We start from the raw sequence: 12,198 nt of genomic DNA on the forward strand, positions 1-12,198 counted from the left end.
GGCCTCAGAGTAGGCGGCCTTCCACCTCTCACTGCTGCTTCCTTGCTCACTGAAAACAGGCTGTCCTCTACATTGCCAGTGAACCTCATGGGAGGCCTTTAAAACTGCCGTCATATTAAGTCAGGAAGGTTTTTGTAATGGTTTCTCAACTGTTTTTCCTTCTAGAGAGCCATGCAGTGTCATCGCAGCCAGCTCCTCTGGTTTCGCCGCATCTATATGCTTTTCTCACGTTACATGGTGATCAATTCGCTCCACCTTCTGTAAAAGACAACGCTTACAACTTCAGAAGAAAAAGAGTAAGCCAAAAAAAGACTGTGCCAGGATGACCACTAAAGAAACCCCAACTGTTAGACACTCTTGGACAGGATTCTCTCTGTGTAGTGTTTTTTCAGACTACAAAAAGCAGGTTGTATATGAACTTTCTTCTTGTTGCCTGATATATTGCGATGAAAAGGGTTTAACAGCTGCTCTATTTTTTCACTGTAGAAGCTTAAATAGGATATGGAAATTGAATTAACCTAGTTTGGAGTCAAAAACAGGAGACTCTGTTAGAGAAGACACGGCACAAACTATTTTTCCTCTGGAAGATACAGCTATGAAGACAGCTTGGGAACTTTATCTCCTGGTGCTTTTGTAAAATCTAAATATTAGGAGTGACTTTTGTAAGATCATTCTATCTTCACAGATAAAACCAGAACCACAAGACCTGTCTTACTCAGCCAGAGCTTTAAAAAGCCAAAGTTTATGAATAAAGCATCAGAAAGCATACAGTTTTCTCTAATTGCACTGATTTTTGCTGCTACTACTGCTTCTTTGAGACACACTATGTTGCAGGCTCCCCTTTTCCAGAGCGTCCCTCATGAAACACAAGCATTTCTTCTTCAGAACATGGAGCTTGAGATCAACTCAAGAGTCTCAACAGAATCTAAGAATGAGTTGGAAGAGACCCAGACTGTAACAAAGTCTTTTGTAGAATACATGGAGACAAAAATTGCAAGAGATGTTTCAAAAGTGGTTCCACAAAGACAACTGCAGGAGTTAAAGATCCTCTTCCTTTACATTAAAAGGTAAGTGAAGATGTCAGCTTTCAGTGCTTAATTCTTTAGGATACACAGATTTTAGTAGTGATTTGGGATTCTGTGGGCCATAGTGTAGCAAAGTCAGCAATACTCCATGTTTGTGTAGGCCTTTGTACTATTAACGTGGGCTTGGATCTGCTGGCACATCTTCCCTGCATCTACACTGCTAGCCACTGCATAATCAAGATGAGAACCCAAACTGCCAGATCATGATTTGCTGCTGTGAGCACATCCTCCTCCTTTAGACAACAGATGACTTCTTGGTTGTACTAGAGCACATGTCCATTGTTACAAGAGTATGACTGCTGAATTCTGTTTGCTGGCCGCGTGTCAGTGTCTAAGTATATGCCTACTCAGCCTTAAAACCATAAGCAAGTCCAGGCTTAATCAAGACAGTACTTCTAATCACATGAATAACTTCAGCAGTCCTGCTACTGCATGCATCTAAGCACCTGTATAAATGCTTTACTGAACCTGAGCCTAGTAAGCTCTTTCAAACCTCCTTTAACTCTCAATCCATGGTAAATTCACTGAAATTAATGGAGTAAAAACAGTGTAAGCTACTACTATGTCCTAAGCAAGAGATTATCTTATAGGACACTTATAAGCCAGACTTCATTCTTTTTAAAACTTTGCTCTGTTATTGTGGTTAAGCTTTAACATAGCTAAGGGCGAACTACCAAAGTACCAGTCCCAGGGTGGTTTGTTGAATAGAGGTAGTTTTAAAACTCAGAGTCACAAATGAATGGCATCAGCAGAATAGAAAGATTTATTTAAGAAACAGAAGGATAACAACAAGACTCAGAAATGCCCAGACTACAGTTCCATGGCAGTGCTCCAAGTTCAGCTGCTGGAGGGGTATGTCAGGGTTTTGACATGTCTCTGATGGTCTTATGTTCCTTCACTGCCTTCTCCCATTCCTTGCCATTGATATCCTCTGTAACAATGCTGTGCACAGTGCCATCATCCAGACAATGGGGAGCTATCCCTGAAGAAAAAGAGAGTACACAGAAACCTGCTTTTCATAGCTAAAGAGTAGGAGATGCCTGCATCTCTGCACTCTGCAGATGGGGCACCTCAGGGATTGACAGTAAGTGCTGTCAGTCCAGCTACTGTTGTAAGGCTGGGGAGTCTAGATGAGAAAAGTGTCATGGGTAGAAGCCCACAAGACACAGGTAGGACTTTCATATGGAGGAGCCGCAGGTTCTGGCTGCAGTTCTGGATGTTTGGCCATTTAGGAAAAAAACTGAAGACACGCTGCTCACTGCTCTCATGCTAGCAGCCAGCGGAGTTTTCATCCAAAGTTTGCTTGGTGGTTAACTTTTGTTACCACAGTTTGCCAGGTTTACTCTTTCTACCTACCATAACCATCTGGATTAGAGCGAGGAGTGTAAAAGCTCTGTACACCACAGGTCTTGCAGAATGTGTGCTGGGCACGGTGTGTATTGAAGGTGTATGTTGTCAAGTTATCAGCACCCTAAGCAGAAATAAAATGCAATGTAGATTTTCCACATAGATGTATTAATTACTTTCTATGAATTTGTAGCTAAGACATATAAAATTAAAAATACCACCTTCTTGTCTCTACTTGAGATACAGAATTCTACATTCATAGAATCCCTGTGCTTTGTATGTATACATAGCCATCCTTGTCAAGGCTCAGAACTTAACATCAGCTCATGAAATAAGCTGCATAACACATTCAGATAACAGCACAGAATTCAGCCATTTCCCCCCGGTAAGCAGGCAAAGTTAAGGCAAGATATCTGGGGAACCACTCGCATCTTTTACAATAATAACAGATAATATGGATTAGGTAGTTTCTTTCTGTTAGTGTTCATGGCCATGTTCTGACTGCATTCTTACTCTACCTTCAGCAGCTTGAAACGCGAAGCTGGGACAATGAAGTGCCTGTTCTGCTTCTTTGTGCAAATGCTGCAACTGCAAAAGAAAGAGAAGACCTTCCTAGAAGCAGCAGACGAGTTGAAACACAGGAATCAGATCAGATGTAGCCCAGACCTCTTGATGACAGAAATTCCACTGAGAGCTAAAGGGGTTCATTAGCCTCAAAGAGGTAAGTGACAGAAGTGGACATTCATATTACTAGTGTTTGCTAAGCATGCCCATGAAACAGACTGAGCCTATGCAGGTAAGCAACAAGGCATTCACTTCTAGAAAGCATTATATGCCTTTTTTTTTTTTTTCACATGTGCAACTTTCAGTAGACACACCATGGACTAACTGTAGCCCTGAGAAACGTGTTGAATCTTTCAGACCAGTCTGCCAACTTCTCTAACATTAATTAACTTGCAAACAAGAAAGGGAGAATCAAAGGTTATCCATGAGCTGGAAGCAAACTAGTTACAGGTGGGGGAAACTGGTGAAATCAGACACTGGTGTAGTTTGCACGTGGGGTCAGAAATGTAAGGTTCACTTGAGCAGACCAAGTGAAAAAGGGATCGATATGCTTTGAGCACACTACTCAGAGGAAACATAAAGCAGTTGGCTGAGCACCCATAGTCATTGGATCTTTCCCAATGCTTTCTGCATGAGCATGGATGAGGCGACCTGAAGTCCTGCCCACGGGTGCATCATCTGCAATCACCTGTGCTGATCCCATATTGGATCAGGACATAACTAGGCATATACCCTGTGGAAACAGATCAGAGGATATTCTCCAATTTCATTACAGTCTTTTTGCTCTGTAAGGTTGCTTGGAAAAGCATACGAGCTTTTATTCGTGTATGAGAACAGGGACCCAAAAACTCACTTGCAGTTAAAAACATGCAGGTCTGCTGATGCCCAGACCTCAAAGCGGACGGCTCCGCAGTGACAGCCTCCTGTGTGCTTCACCAGGCCTCTGTGCTCACTGGAGAGAGAAGCAACAGAGAGGTTATGTGAGCGTAGATTTTTTTTTTTGTCAGCCAAGGAAACATTTAGGCTACTCCTTTATTCAGTTTTGCTTTGAGCGCTTGCAGTACACCTTAAAAAGTATCTCCTCAAATGTATTTAAATAAAGTGCTCCCGAGTGAAGTAGAGGATGGGTTTTGCCTTCTGCAGCGACTGTATTTTTGATTTTATTAAAACAGCAAAAGAACCACAGTTCAAGCAGAGTACGCTCTGCCTGTAACACAGATCGTGTGCTCCCCTGCTACAGCCCAGGTCGAAATGCCTCAGCTCCAGCACCACCCGTGTACAGCAACAGATATTAAGAAGTGGCCTTATCACAGGGCAGCCCTCCTGGAGCTCAGAAATGGCTTTTCTCATGTTTTTTCCCACAACTGCTGGGAGCAGCAGAGATAAGCGGATTCCGCATCCTATTTGAAACATCTTATTTTGTATTTTAATTGCAGAGCAACTTTACGGTGAAGGAATCTCTGAGCTTCTCCCTCTCCCCCAGAGTGCATCCATAGCAACTCTGCAGAATGAACACACCAAGTCAAAGCCTAAGTGCAGAGGAAAACCCAATTCCTTCCAAATCTTCACTCCCACGGACAGTTAGTGCCTACAGCCCGGCGACGATGTGCTGCGGAACGAAGGAGCGCGGGAGGTGGGTGCGGATTTAGGTGAGCCTCGGCTCCCGCGCAAGGGAATCCAATCCCCAGGGGCATTTGTGGCTTGGGAGCCGTGAAGCGCCGGACGCTTTAGCATAAAAAGCCGCTTTGTGCGGGAGGACCCACCCCCTCCCCGGGCCCTTGTTCACTGCTGCGCAAGCGATGGGATCCAGCCCGTCTCGTACTCACTAGGCGTCCAGCAGCAGCCGCGCCGCTTCCTCGCAGCTCAGCCGGTGCCGCTCCTGGAAGGCGGCCCAGCGCTCGCTCTGCGCCCCTAGATCGAAGGTAGCGGCGGGCAGCGCCTGCTCCCCGCCCCGGGAGCCGCTCGCCTTCTTGCCTCTCTCCCGGCGGCTCCTGCCCGCGGGCGAAGCGGCGACCGCGCTGCCCCGCCGGGAGCGCCGCGCGTTGCCCGCCGCAGCGCGCCCCATGTGCGGCTCCTCGCCCTGCCGCCCGCGGCCGCCAGGGGGCGCTGTCGCCGCGGGGCCGGGGCGTCCCCGGAGGCTGTGCCGGGCTGTGCCCGCGGGGCGCTGCTGGCCCGGGGAGCGCCGAGAGCGGGCGCAATTGGAAATGGTAGCGAGGAGACTCCCGCCCCGCGCTGTCAGTTGGTTTGTCCCAATGGAAAGCGGGTTTGTGCTTCGTTGGATACAGATTTGGTCACAAAGACGAGGTTTCTGCTGAGAAAAACACCCAAGGAATGGTCCAGCTGAGGGTTTGGGGCAGCAGGTGAATGCAAATTCATCACATCCATGGGATCTGAGCCCCAAACCCACTGCCCGAGTGAATATGGTGAGCTGCAGACCCTGGAGGTTGTGAACTCAGGGTGCCTTCTGGCCTGTTAAGTACCCTACAGTGGTAGAAATGCTAGTTATTTGCAAGCATTAGCGTGAGGTTTTCCCTTTTATTATAAACAGAGGGTGCCTCACATAAGGAGACATTAAGGATGTCAACTGCTTTGCAGACCTGAGCATGTTGCGTGACATCTCAGCTATGCACCCTCTTTCCTTTAAAAACAAGGCTGCTGTTAGTAACCCTCCAGTGCATCATTATGCGTGTTTGAAGTGTAGTGAGGCTCTGTCTTTCCTGAGGCGTGAATCATGATGGCAGCTCTGCAGAGAAATGAGTTCTAGCATGATTCCCACCAGACACTTTTTTTTTTTAACAAATTCTGTCACTAGAATCTCTAAGTTAAAAGGACAACATAGTGCAGACCCTAAAACAAACACAACCTCTGAAAGCACTCCTCTGTTGGTAAATAACCTAGAAAAGATTGTTTACAAACAACTGTAGGACAAAGCTGTTTCTGGAGTGAAACTGTTCAATGCAGGGGAGACGCAGAACTTGTAGGCATCTAAGTTGTGTTTGGTAGGGGAAAAAAATCACTCCAAGGCTGAATGCCCGGCATGGCTGGACTGGAAATTTATTTTGTTGGAGCAACAATCAATAGCTTGTATTGGTAACAATTCTCAATGCCTTGCTCTTCTCTGGAAGCAGAACAGAGAGAGATGTAAACAAGTGAGCTGCCAGTCTGGTATGGGGCAGAGCGAGCACCAGAGGGTCACGTCTCATCCAGGAATATAGCAAAGCAACTGGACGGTGATGAAACATCCATCAGCACTCTCTGGTCTGGAAAACAGCTTTAAAAACACGCATCTGCAGCGTGTGGGCTGCCTCCTGAGCTGGCACGTAGCAGGACTCGAATAACCACCCAGTGGCTCAGCATCACCCTTCACTGATGATAGGAAGGGGGACTGAGTTACAGTTTCCTGTTATTCCCTATCTGAGCCTCTGGACTCATTATTCATTCTAATGGAACTGTTTTAAATACGCTGTATGTGACAAACTCTGGCCCGGGTCAGCATGTTCTTCAGAAGCGCCTGACCTGGGCCACTCCCAGACCTTTAGTCATGCTCAATTTCATGTTAGTCACCTTATATTTTGGGAGGAAATGTCACTCAGGTGAAACTGGAGAGCGTGAGCTGAAACCAAGTCTGTATAGCTTGCAGCATGGCTTCATCTGCCCTAGGTGCGGGGTATGGCCTGCAGCCGTTGCAGGTTTCAGCCTACAATGGTCTGTCCTCTAAAAACAAGAACTAAAAGGAGAGCATGTTTTAGGAGCTGCTTACTGATCAGTTCACAAACGGCCACCTGCCTATAGGGCACGAGACACCAACATTTGTACACTCTCCTAAAGCAGTTCCTGGATGAAAACTGGAGTGTGTAATCCATGTCATATATGCAAATCTGTCACTCTCCACTTACCTCCGTTATTAATTCACTGTATTTTAAACTTAGCATTTTGAGAAGCTCAGTTCTGTTCCCCTATGATGTTTCAAGGTAAAGAACTACAAGAAAAATATTGAAAAGCAAAACGCAGTCATTGCAGAAGGTTATAGCAAAAATATTCTTCCTCCTTTTTCACTTGTTTCAAAGGACTCATAAAGTTCAAAATTAGGTCTCACAGAAAGAGATAATACTCAAGCTTTATAGCAGGTCTCTGGCTGAGGATAAATTTCACTGGTATTGCAAGTCCTAAATTTCAGTGGTTGCATATAGTATTGTGGGTATGCGTGTACGTGTGACTGTTAGATGTTGCCCAGTGCCTGACGAGTTAACAGCCTTCACTAGAACATTGATTATTTCCAAATTGGAAGCAGTGTTTACCAAGCATCAGTGGCAGCAGAAGATGAAGAATGTTTTCCTCTAAAGCTTCTGGAACAAAATAGAAAAGGAAGATATACTCAGAAAGAGGATGAGAAAGATAAGAGGAGGAAAAGTCCCGTAAATGACTGTTCTCTTTGGGTGTATCCTGATATTCAAAGTTCAACAGCTGACGTGTTTTAGTGCTTAAGTACAAAGGTGCTTTTCTGTGCCATGCAGCTCTGCTTGTATAACAATGACTCAGCTATGCAGACCTGGCTTGCAGCCTGTGTGGAGATCCTCCCTGTAAGGGCATTTTTCACTGCAAAAACAGCACTAAAAGCAGCGACATGTTTGTGAGTTTAAGAGAAGTAGGAACTGCAGATGCTTTTCATCTAACAAACAAGGAACTAGAAGCAGTTTATAGCTAACGCCATACTTAAAAGCACTGAGGCGTTAAGGACTACACAGTTCGTACAGGGGAGAAAAGTATCAGTGTTTGGATTTTAGTCTTAATGTCATGGAGGGGGGACCTTTCTGGCCATTTTCCTTATCAAGGGATCCAAGCTGGATCTGAAGACAAAGGGTCTGAGAGACAAATGCTGTTCAGAATGGCCTTGACAGTGTTTTTGTTCAATAGAAAAAAATTTAATAATTATTCACACCGCTCTAAGACTTACTTCTTGTTTCTGTTTATCAAGATGCTTCTCTGCTATCCAGCTGAAAATTCCCGTCCCAGAAACCACATGCTAAATCAGCTCAGAAGCAGCAAAGAAAACACGAACAAAGAGAGCTCCTTCACTGCAGTGCAGTTTGGATCGGATCCAAGAGCCTCGTAAGCAGGAGACAGAGACTGCAAAGACACAGCCATGTAATTTTTAGAATAGACCTAGATATTGTCACTTTCACTGGCATAGCGTGCGGGCACAAACCTGTGATTTTAGACTGATGGCATCTCTATAAAATGCCCTTTAAAAGTCTCCTGACATCAGACAGCACAGCGAATTGCCACATCTTCCTCTGGATCACTTAGAGAAGGACAAGCCCAAGCACGTTTATAGTAGCAGCACAGATCTTAAAACAAAGCTGTATCCCATATGTGCTGCAAAGTCAAACTATGCTTTAAACAGATGGGGAGACAAATAAGTATTGCCCAATTTCCCTAGTTTATTACAAATCCAGCTAGCTCTTTTTATGAAGTTTTCAGCTCCTGAATTTGATAGTCTATTAAAAACTTTGTTTATTTAAGTTATTCTTAGCATAAGGCTTAGAAAACAAAACAAAACTCAGAAAGTTGTCTTTTTTTGGTAATGTCATAATATTGCAGTCCATCTTACATTGAGTTGTGACTTGTTATTTCTGTAACCCTTGAGCTTGGCTGTACAAGGACAAGCAGTAACACGCCACAGCTCTGTGTGTCTTGTGACTGGGCCTTATTGCAGCATTACAGGTTTGGGGAGAAAATATTTCCACAAGCATAAATAGATAAATGTAATTATCTCGTGTCATTTACAGTAAGGTAAACCTGAGGTGGGTGTGGGTAATTTTATGAGGTAGGACAATACATTGTTTTTCCGTATGGCAAGCAGCCTGATTTTTATCTGGACAAAGGACAAGTACTGATCTTGCCACGCATACACAAGTCCTCTGATAGTCCAGCTGCCCCAAGTTAAACTCTTGTAACTAAAGATAAACAGATTGCTTCATTTGACATTGCTGATGTGGAAATGCTATGCTGTTGCTAAGATGGTAGTGTACATAAAAACAGACACCGCGTTCTAGAATGTTCAGATTCACTGGAAACATTTCTTTGACCCCAAGTTTTTCTCTCCTGAAAGCAGGTTACTTTGTACTGCTGCCCAATGACCTACTTCTGAAATTGCTGGCAAGAAACACGCGTCCCCAGCAGCAGGCCCCATACCCTGGCAAGGGCTGGAACCACCTGTGCAGTCAGTCCAGTCACAAGATACGGCGTTCTGTGTTTTCAGGTTTGCATTTATTTATACACAGTCACAGTCAGTTGCTTATTCATCTAGAGCTTCTGGAGGAAGGGCAGTATACGTGCTAAATACTTAACTAGAAAACAAACAACTGCTTTCATAAGCAGTTTAGTCAGAGGCTTTAGTAATACTTCAAAAAAAAAAAAAAGAGAGAGTGCTCCAGCATTTTCTGGAAATGCTGAAATCCTTAATGCAAGCCCAAAACACCCAGGCCAGGCTTTAGATTAGCTTGTGGTTAGTCTCCAGTTTAGCAGCTGTGGCCTTTCACATTTGTAAATATTATTTCTAGTTTCTCATGGCCTTCCTCTCAGGGCTCTTTGTTTAGCTGCCTTGGCAATACACGTACAAAAAGAACCTATTGGAAACAGTGAGCAAAGTTGGCAGCATTAAGAAAACAAATGTAATATTGCTTAAATCCGCCCTTTGTCCTAAGTTTGTGTAGCTGAATAGTAAGTATTTCAGGGGTTGGTGACTGCCACGGAACAGTCTTCGAGCTTTCCAGTTAGTGTTTTCCTCCCTTCCTGTCTACATTCTGAGTAACTGCTGGAAAGATTTATTTCCTTTTTACTGTAAATCACGAAGTGCTAAGCAGACACAAGCCTTGCTAAAAGAAATGAAACCAATGGTTTTTCTTTTTAATTGAGGGAAATACAGCTCCTAGTTCCGCGTTAAATCCTGCTATTCACATGCACGTTCATGCTTCCTGAGCAGAGGATTTACCAGCAAGTTCATCTGTGTTCACTGGGCAGCACATGAAACAGCACGAAAACCTTTTTGGATTTTGCATGCTCCAGTGATGATACAAGAACCGGTCTGAAAGGTGTAATGTACTTTAATTAACACGAAGCACACTGGCTCACAGCAGGAAGCTGTATCATGACCTGCTCAAGGCTTCCTGCTCTGCAGGCAGGTAAGCAGCCATTTCAATAGCAGGTGACAGCGTGGCATCACAGGGCGCATCTCACAGCGCTGTGCTGAGGAGCTGCCGGGCAGCTGGGGCAGGCTGAGGGCAGCTCAGGAAGCAGGACAAGAGCACAGCCAGATGACGCACCAGCAGATGCTAACACTGCCAACTTTTTAAGTAACATTTTCCAGCTCTTCCAACACGTTTCCGCTCTTCCTGGCTTTTCCTCACAGCCACATGCGACAGGAGCGGCCCCAGCTATCCCAGGCCCCATCCCAGATACAACAGTTGTGATGCTGTGGTGACTCTGTGGGTCAACAGAAAACTAACACCCGAGGTAACCCATCTTTTTACGGGGTACCTTTTTCCCCCTTCTCCCTTCCAGCCTCTTCCCTAACCATTAGCTGGCAAAAACGTACGGCCTAAAGACAACGTCCCTATCCCCCCAGGGCCTGCACAGCCGCTCCCACCCCCACACCCTACGGAGTAGCGCATGCGCACGCCCTCCACCCCCACCGAAATCTGCCCCCGTAGGACAGGGCCGCCCTAGCAACAGGGCTGACCTCACCGCGCACCAATCAGAACGCTGCTGAGCTCGAATCTTCCAGAGCGTCCTTTACAACTCGCGTTCCTGATCAACCAATCAGCAGCCACCTTTCTTACTGCTCTACCAATCAGCACCGCCCTTTCCAGCGTTTGGAGTCGCCGTTTCACCGCACCTCCGGAACCATCCGCCCCCTCAGAAATTGTCAGATTATTAAGGATCTCAGCTCTACGGAAGAAATCAGGGACCCTTTTGTTCCTGGAAGAGGGATTGGAGAGGTGGAAAGGCAAGTATTTGTTTTACCAGTGGGTTTTTGTTAGGGACTACTTTGAGAGGCGGATGGATACGTCAGCGGCAGAGGGGCGGGGACTGTCTCAGTTGAGACGCATAAATACGGGCAGCGCTGCGTCACACGGCAGGACTCAGGTGTTGGATCTGAAGTGGTGTTGATTGCGATCTGCGCTCAGGGCCGGAGACGTGAGTTGTGAGGGGGGAGAGCTGGTGTGGAAGGGAAAATGCGCGGTGGTTTGTCTGGTCAGGGAGACAGAAGAGGGTTGGGGGAAGAAGCGGGGGGGGAGGTAGTCTTTTTCGGGTAGTATTTCCGAGGGGCATTGGTTGCGGTGGTTGTAGAGTTTCTAAGCTTTCCTGACGATGTTGAAAACTGAGGGGGGTGGGAGGTCAGTTTCTAACTGAGGAAGGTAGGGTTTTAGAAAAAATGGCGGAGCGCGTCGCTGGCCTGCCCGGAAGCGGGGAGCTGAGTCACTGCCGGGCGGGGGCAGCGCGGCTGCCGCGGTTGTGTTAACGTGAGGGCACACGGCAGCTGCGCGGGAGGAGGGGGGGAGGGGAAGCGTCTGCGTCTGCAGATGGGTGGGGGTTGGAGGGGGAATAGGGGATGCTGGGCTGGGTGTGTCCTGCAGAGGTAGCGCTTGGGCCCTTCCTAATACTGGGCTGTTCTCCAGCAAAAAGCTGGAGAAGTGGAACGGGAATGATAGGGTTAGTAATAGATGGCGGAAATTCTGAGTGAGATTAACGTAATGTGAAGTAGTGAGTTCTTGTTTCGTTTGGAAAGCGTGTATGGACTTAAGATTATTTTATCTGACCAAGGGTGAAATTTTTGTATGTTTTGCAGTTAAACATGCAGATCTTTGTGAAGACCCTGACTGGCAAGACCATCACCCTTGAGGTTGAGCCCAGTGACACCATTGAAAATGTGAAGGCCAAGATTCAAGACAAGGAAGGCATTCCTCCCGATCAGCAGAGGCTGATCTTTGCTGGCAAGCAACTGGAAGATGGACGCACCCTGTCTGACTACAACATCCAGAAGGAGTCCACTCTCCACCTGGTGCTGCGCTTGAGGGGAGGTATGCAAATCTTTGTGAAGACCTTGACTGGCAAGACCATCACCCTCGAGGTCGAGCCCAGTGACACCATTGAGAACGTGAAGGCCAAGATCCAAGACAAGGAAGGCATTCCTCCCGAT

At 46.3% G+C, this 12,198-nt stretch overlaps 4 protein-coding genes across 6 annotated transcripts in view; 3 read left to right on the top strand and 1 right to left on the bottom strand.

Moving 5' to 3' along the window:
- Positions 1–9,440, top strand: part of PIGL (phosphatidylinositol glycan anchor biosynthesis class L) — a 65,987-nt gene extending 56,547 nt beyond the window's left edge. The window contains exons 7-11 of the mRNA XM_021415537.1: positions 166–1,067; positions 2,957–3,153; positions 4,433–4,629; positions 7,972–8,141; positions 9,112–9,440. Coding sequence (XP_021271212.1) covers positions 166–264 — 99 coding nt within the window. The 3' untranslated portion in view covers positions 265–1,067; positions 2,957–3,153; positions 4,433–4,629; positions 7,972–8,141; positions 9,112–9,440. The remainder of the gene's footprint in view (positions 1–165; positions 1,068–2,956; positions 3,154–4,432; positions 4,630–7,971; positions 8,142–9,111) is intronic.
- CENPV (centromere protein V) lies at positions 1,826–5,091 on the bottom strand. The gene is made up of 5 exons (XM_021415544.1): positions 4,823–5,091; positions 3,850–3,948; positions 2,951–3,020; positions 2,442–2,556; positions 1,826–2,067 (listed from the first exon to the last, which is right to left on the bottom strand). The coding sequence occupies exons 1-5, from the start codon at positions 5,059–5,061 to the stop codon at positions 1,943–1,945; spliced, it is 648 nt and encodes a 215-aa protein (XP_021271219.1). The 5' UTR covers positions 5,062–5,091; the 3' UTR covers positions 1,826–1,942.
- Positions 9,126–12,198, top strand: part of LOC110407633 (transient receptor potential cation channel subfamily V member 2-like) — a 36,416-nt gene continuing 33,343 nt past the window's right edge. For all 3 annotated transcript variants that reach the window (XR_002443961.1, XM_021415506.1, XM_021415512.1), the window contains exon 1: positions 9,126–9,258. The gene's annotated coding sequence lies outside the window, so the exon portion shown is untranslated. The remainder of the gene's footprint in view (positions 9,259–12,198) is intronic.
- UBB (ubiquitin B) lies at positions 10,879–12,198 on the top strand (the record flags this gene model as incomplete). The annotated part of the gene is made up of 2 exons (XM_021416110.1): positions 10,879–11,004; positions 11,848–12,198. A coding segment is annotated over exon 2 (345 nt), but the record flags the coding sequence as incomplete, so codon positions are not given.

The sequence above is a fragment of the Numida meleagris genome, chromosome 18 (assembly GCF_002078875.1).
Source record: "Numida meleagris isolate 19003 breed g44 Domestic line chromosome 18, NumMel1.0, whole genome shotgun sequence".
NCBI lineage: Eukaryota > Metazoa > Chordata > Aves > Galliformes > Numididae > Numida > Numida meleagris.

Bases quoted from the DNA above. Each gene is read 5' to 3' on its own strand.
- CENPV (XM_021415544.1), bottom strand. From the start codon at position 5,061: ATGGGGCGCGCTGCGGCGGGCAACGCGCGGCGCTCCCGGCGGGGCAGC. The intron at 3,021-3,849 runs GTGAGTTTTTGG...TTTCTTTTGCAG, and splicing joins CTGCATGTTTTTAACTGCAA to TTGCAGCATTTGCACAAAGA. The intron at 2,068-2,441 runs GTAGGTAGAAAG...CTTTTTCTTCAG, and splicing joins CTCTAATCCAGATGGTTATG to GGATAGCTCCCCATTGTCTG.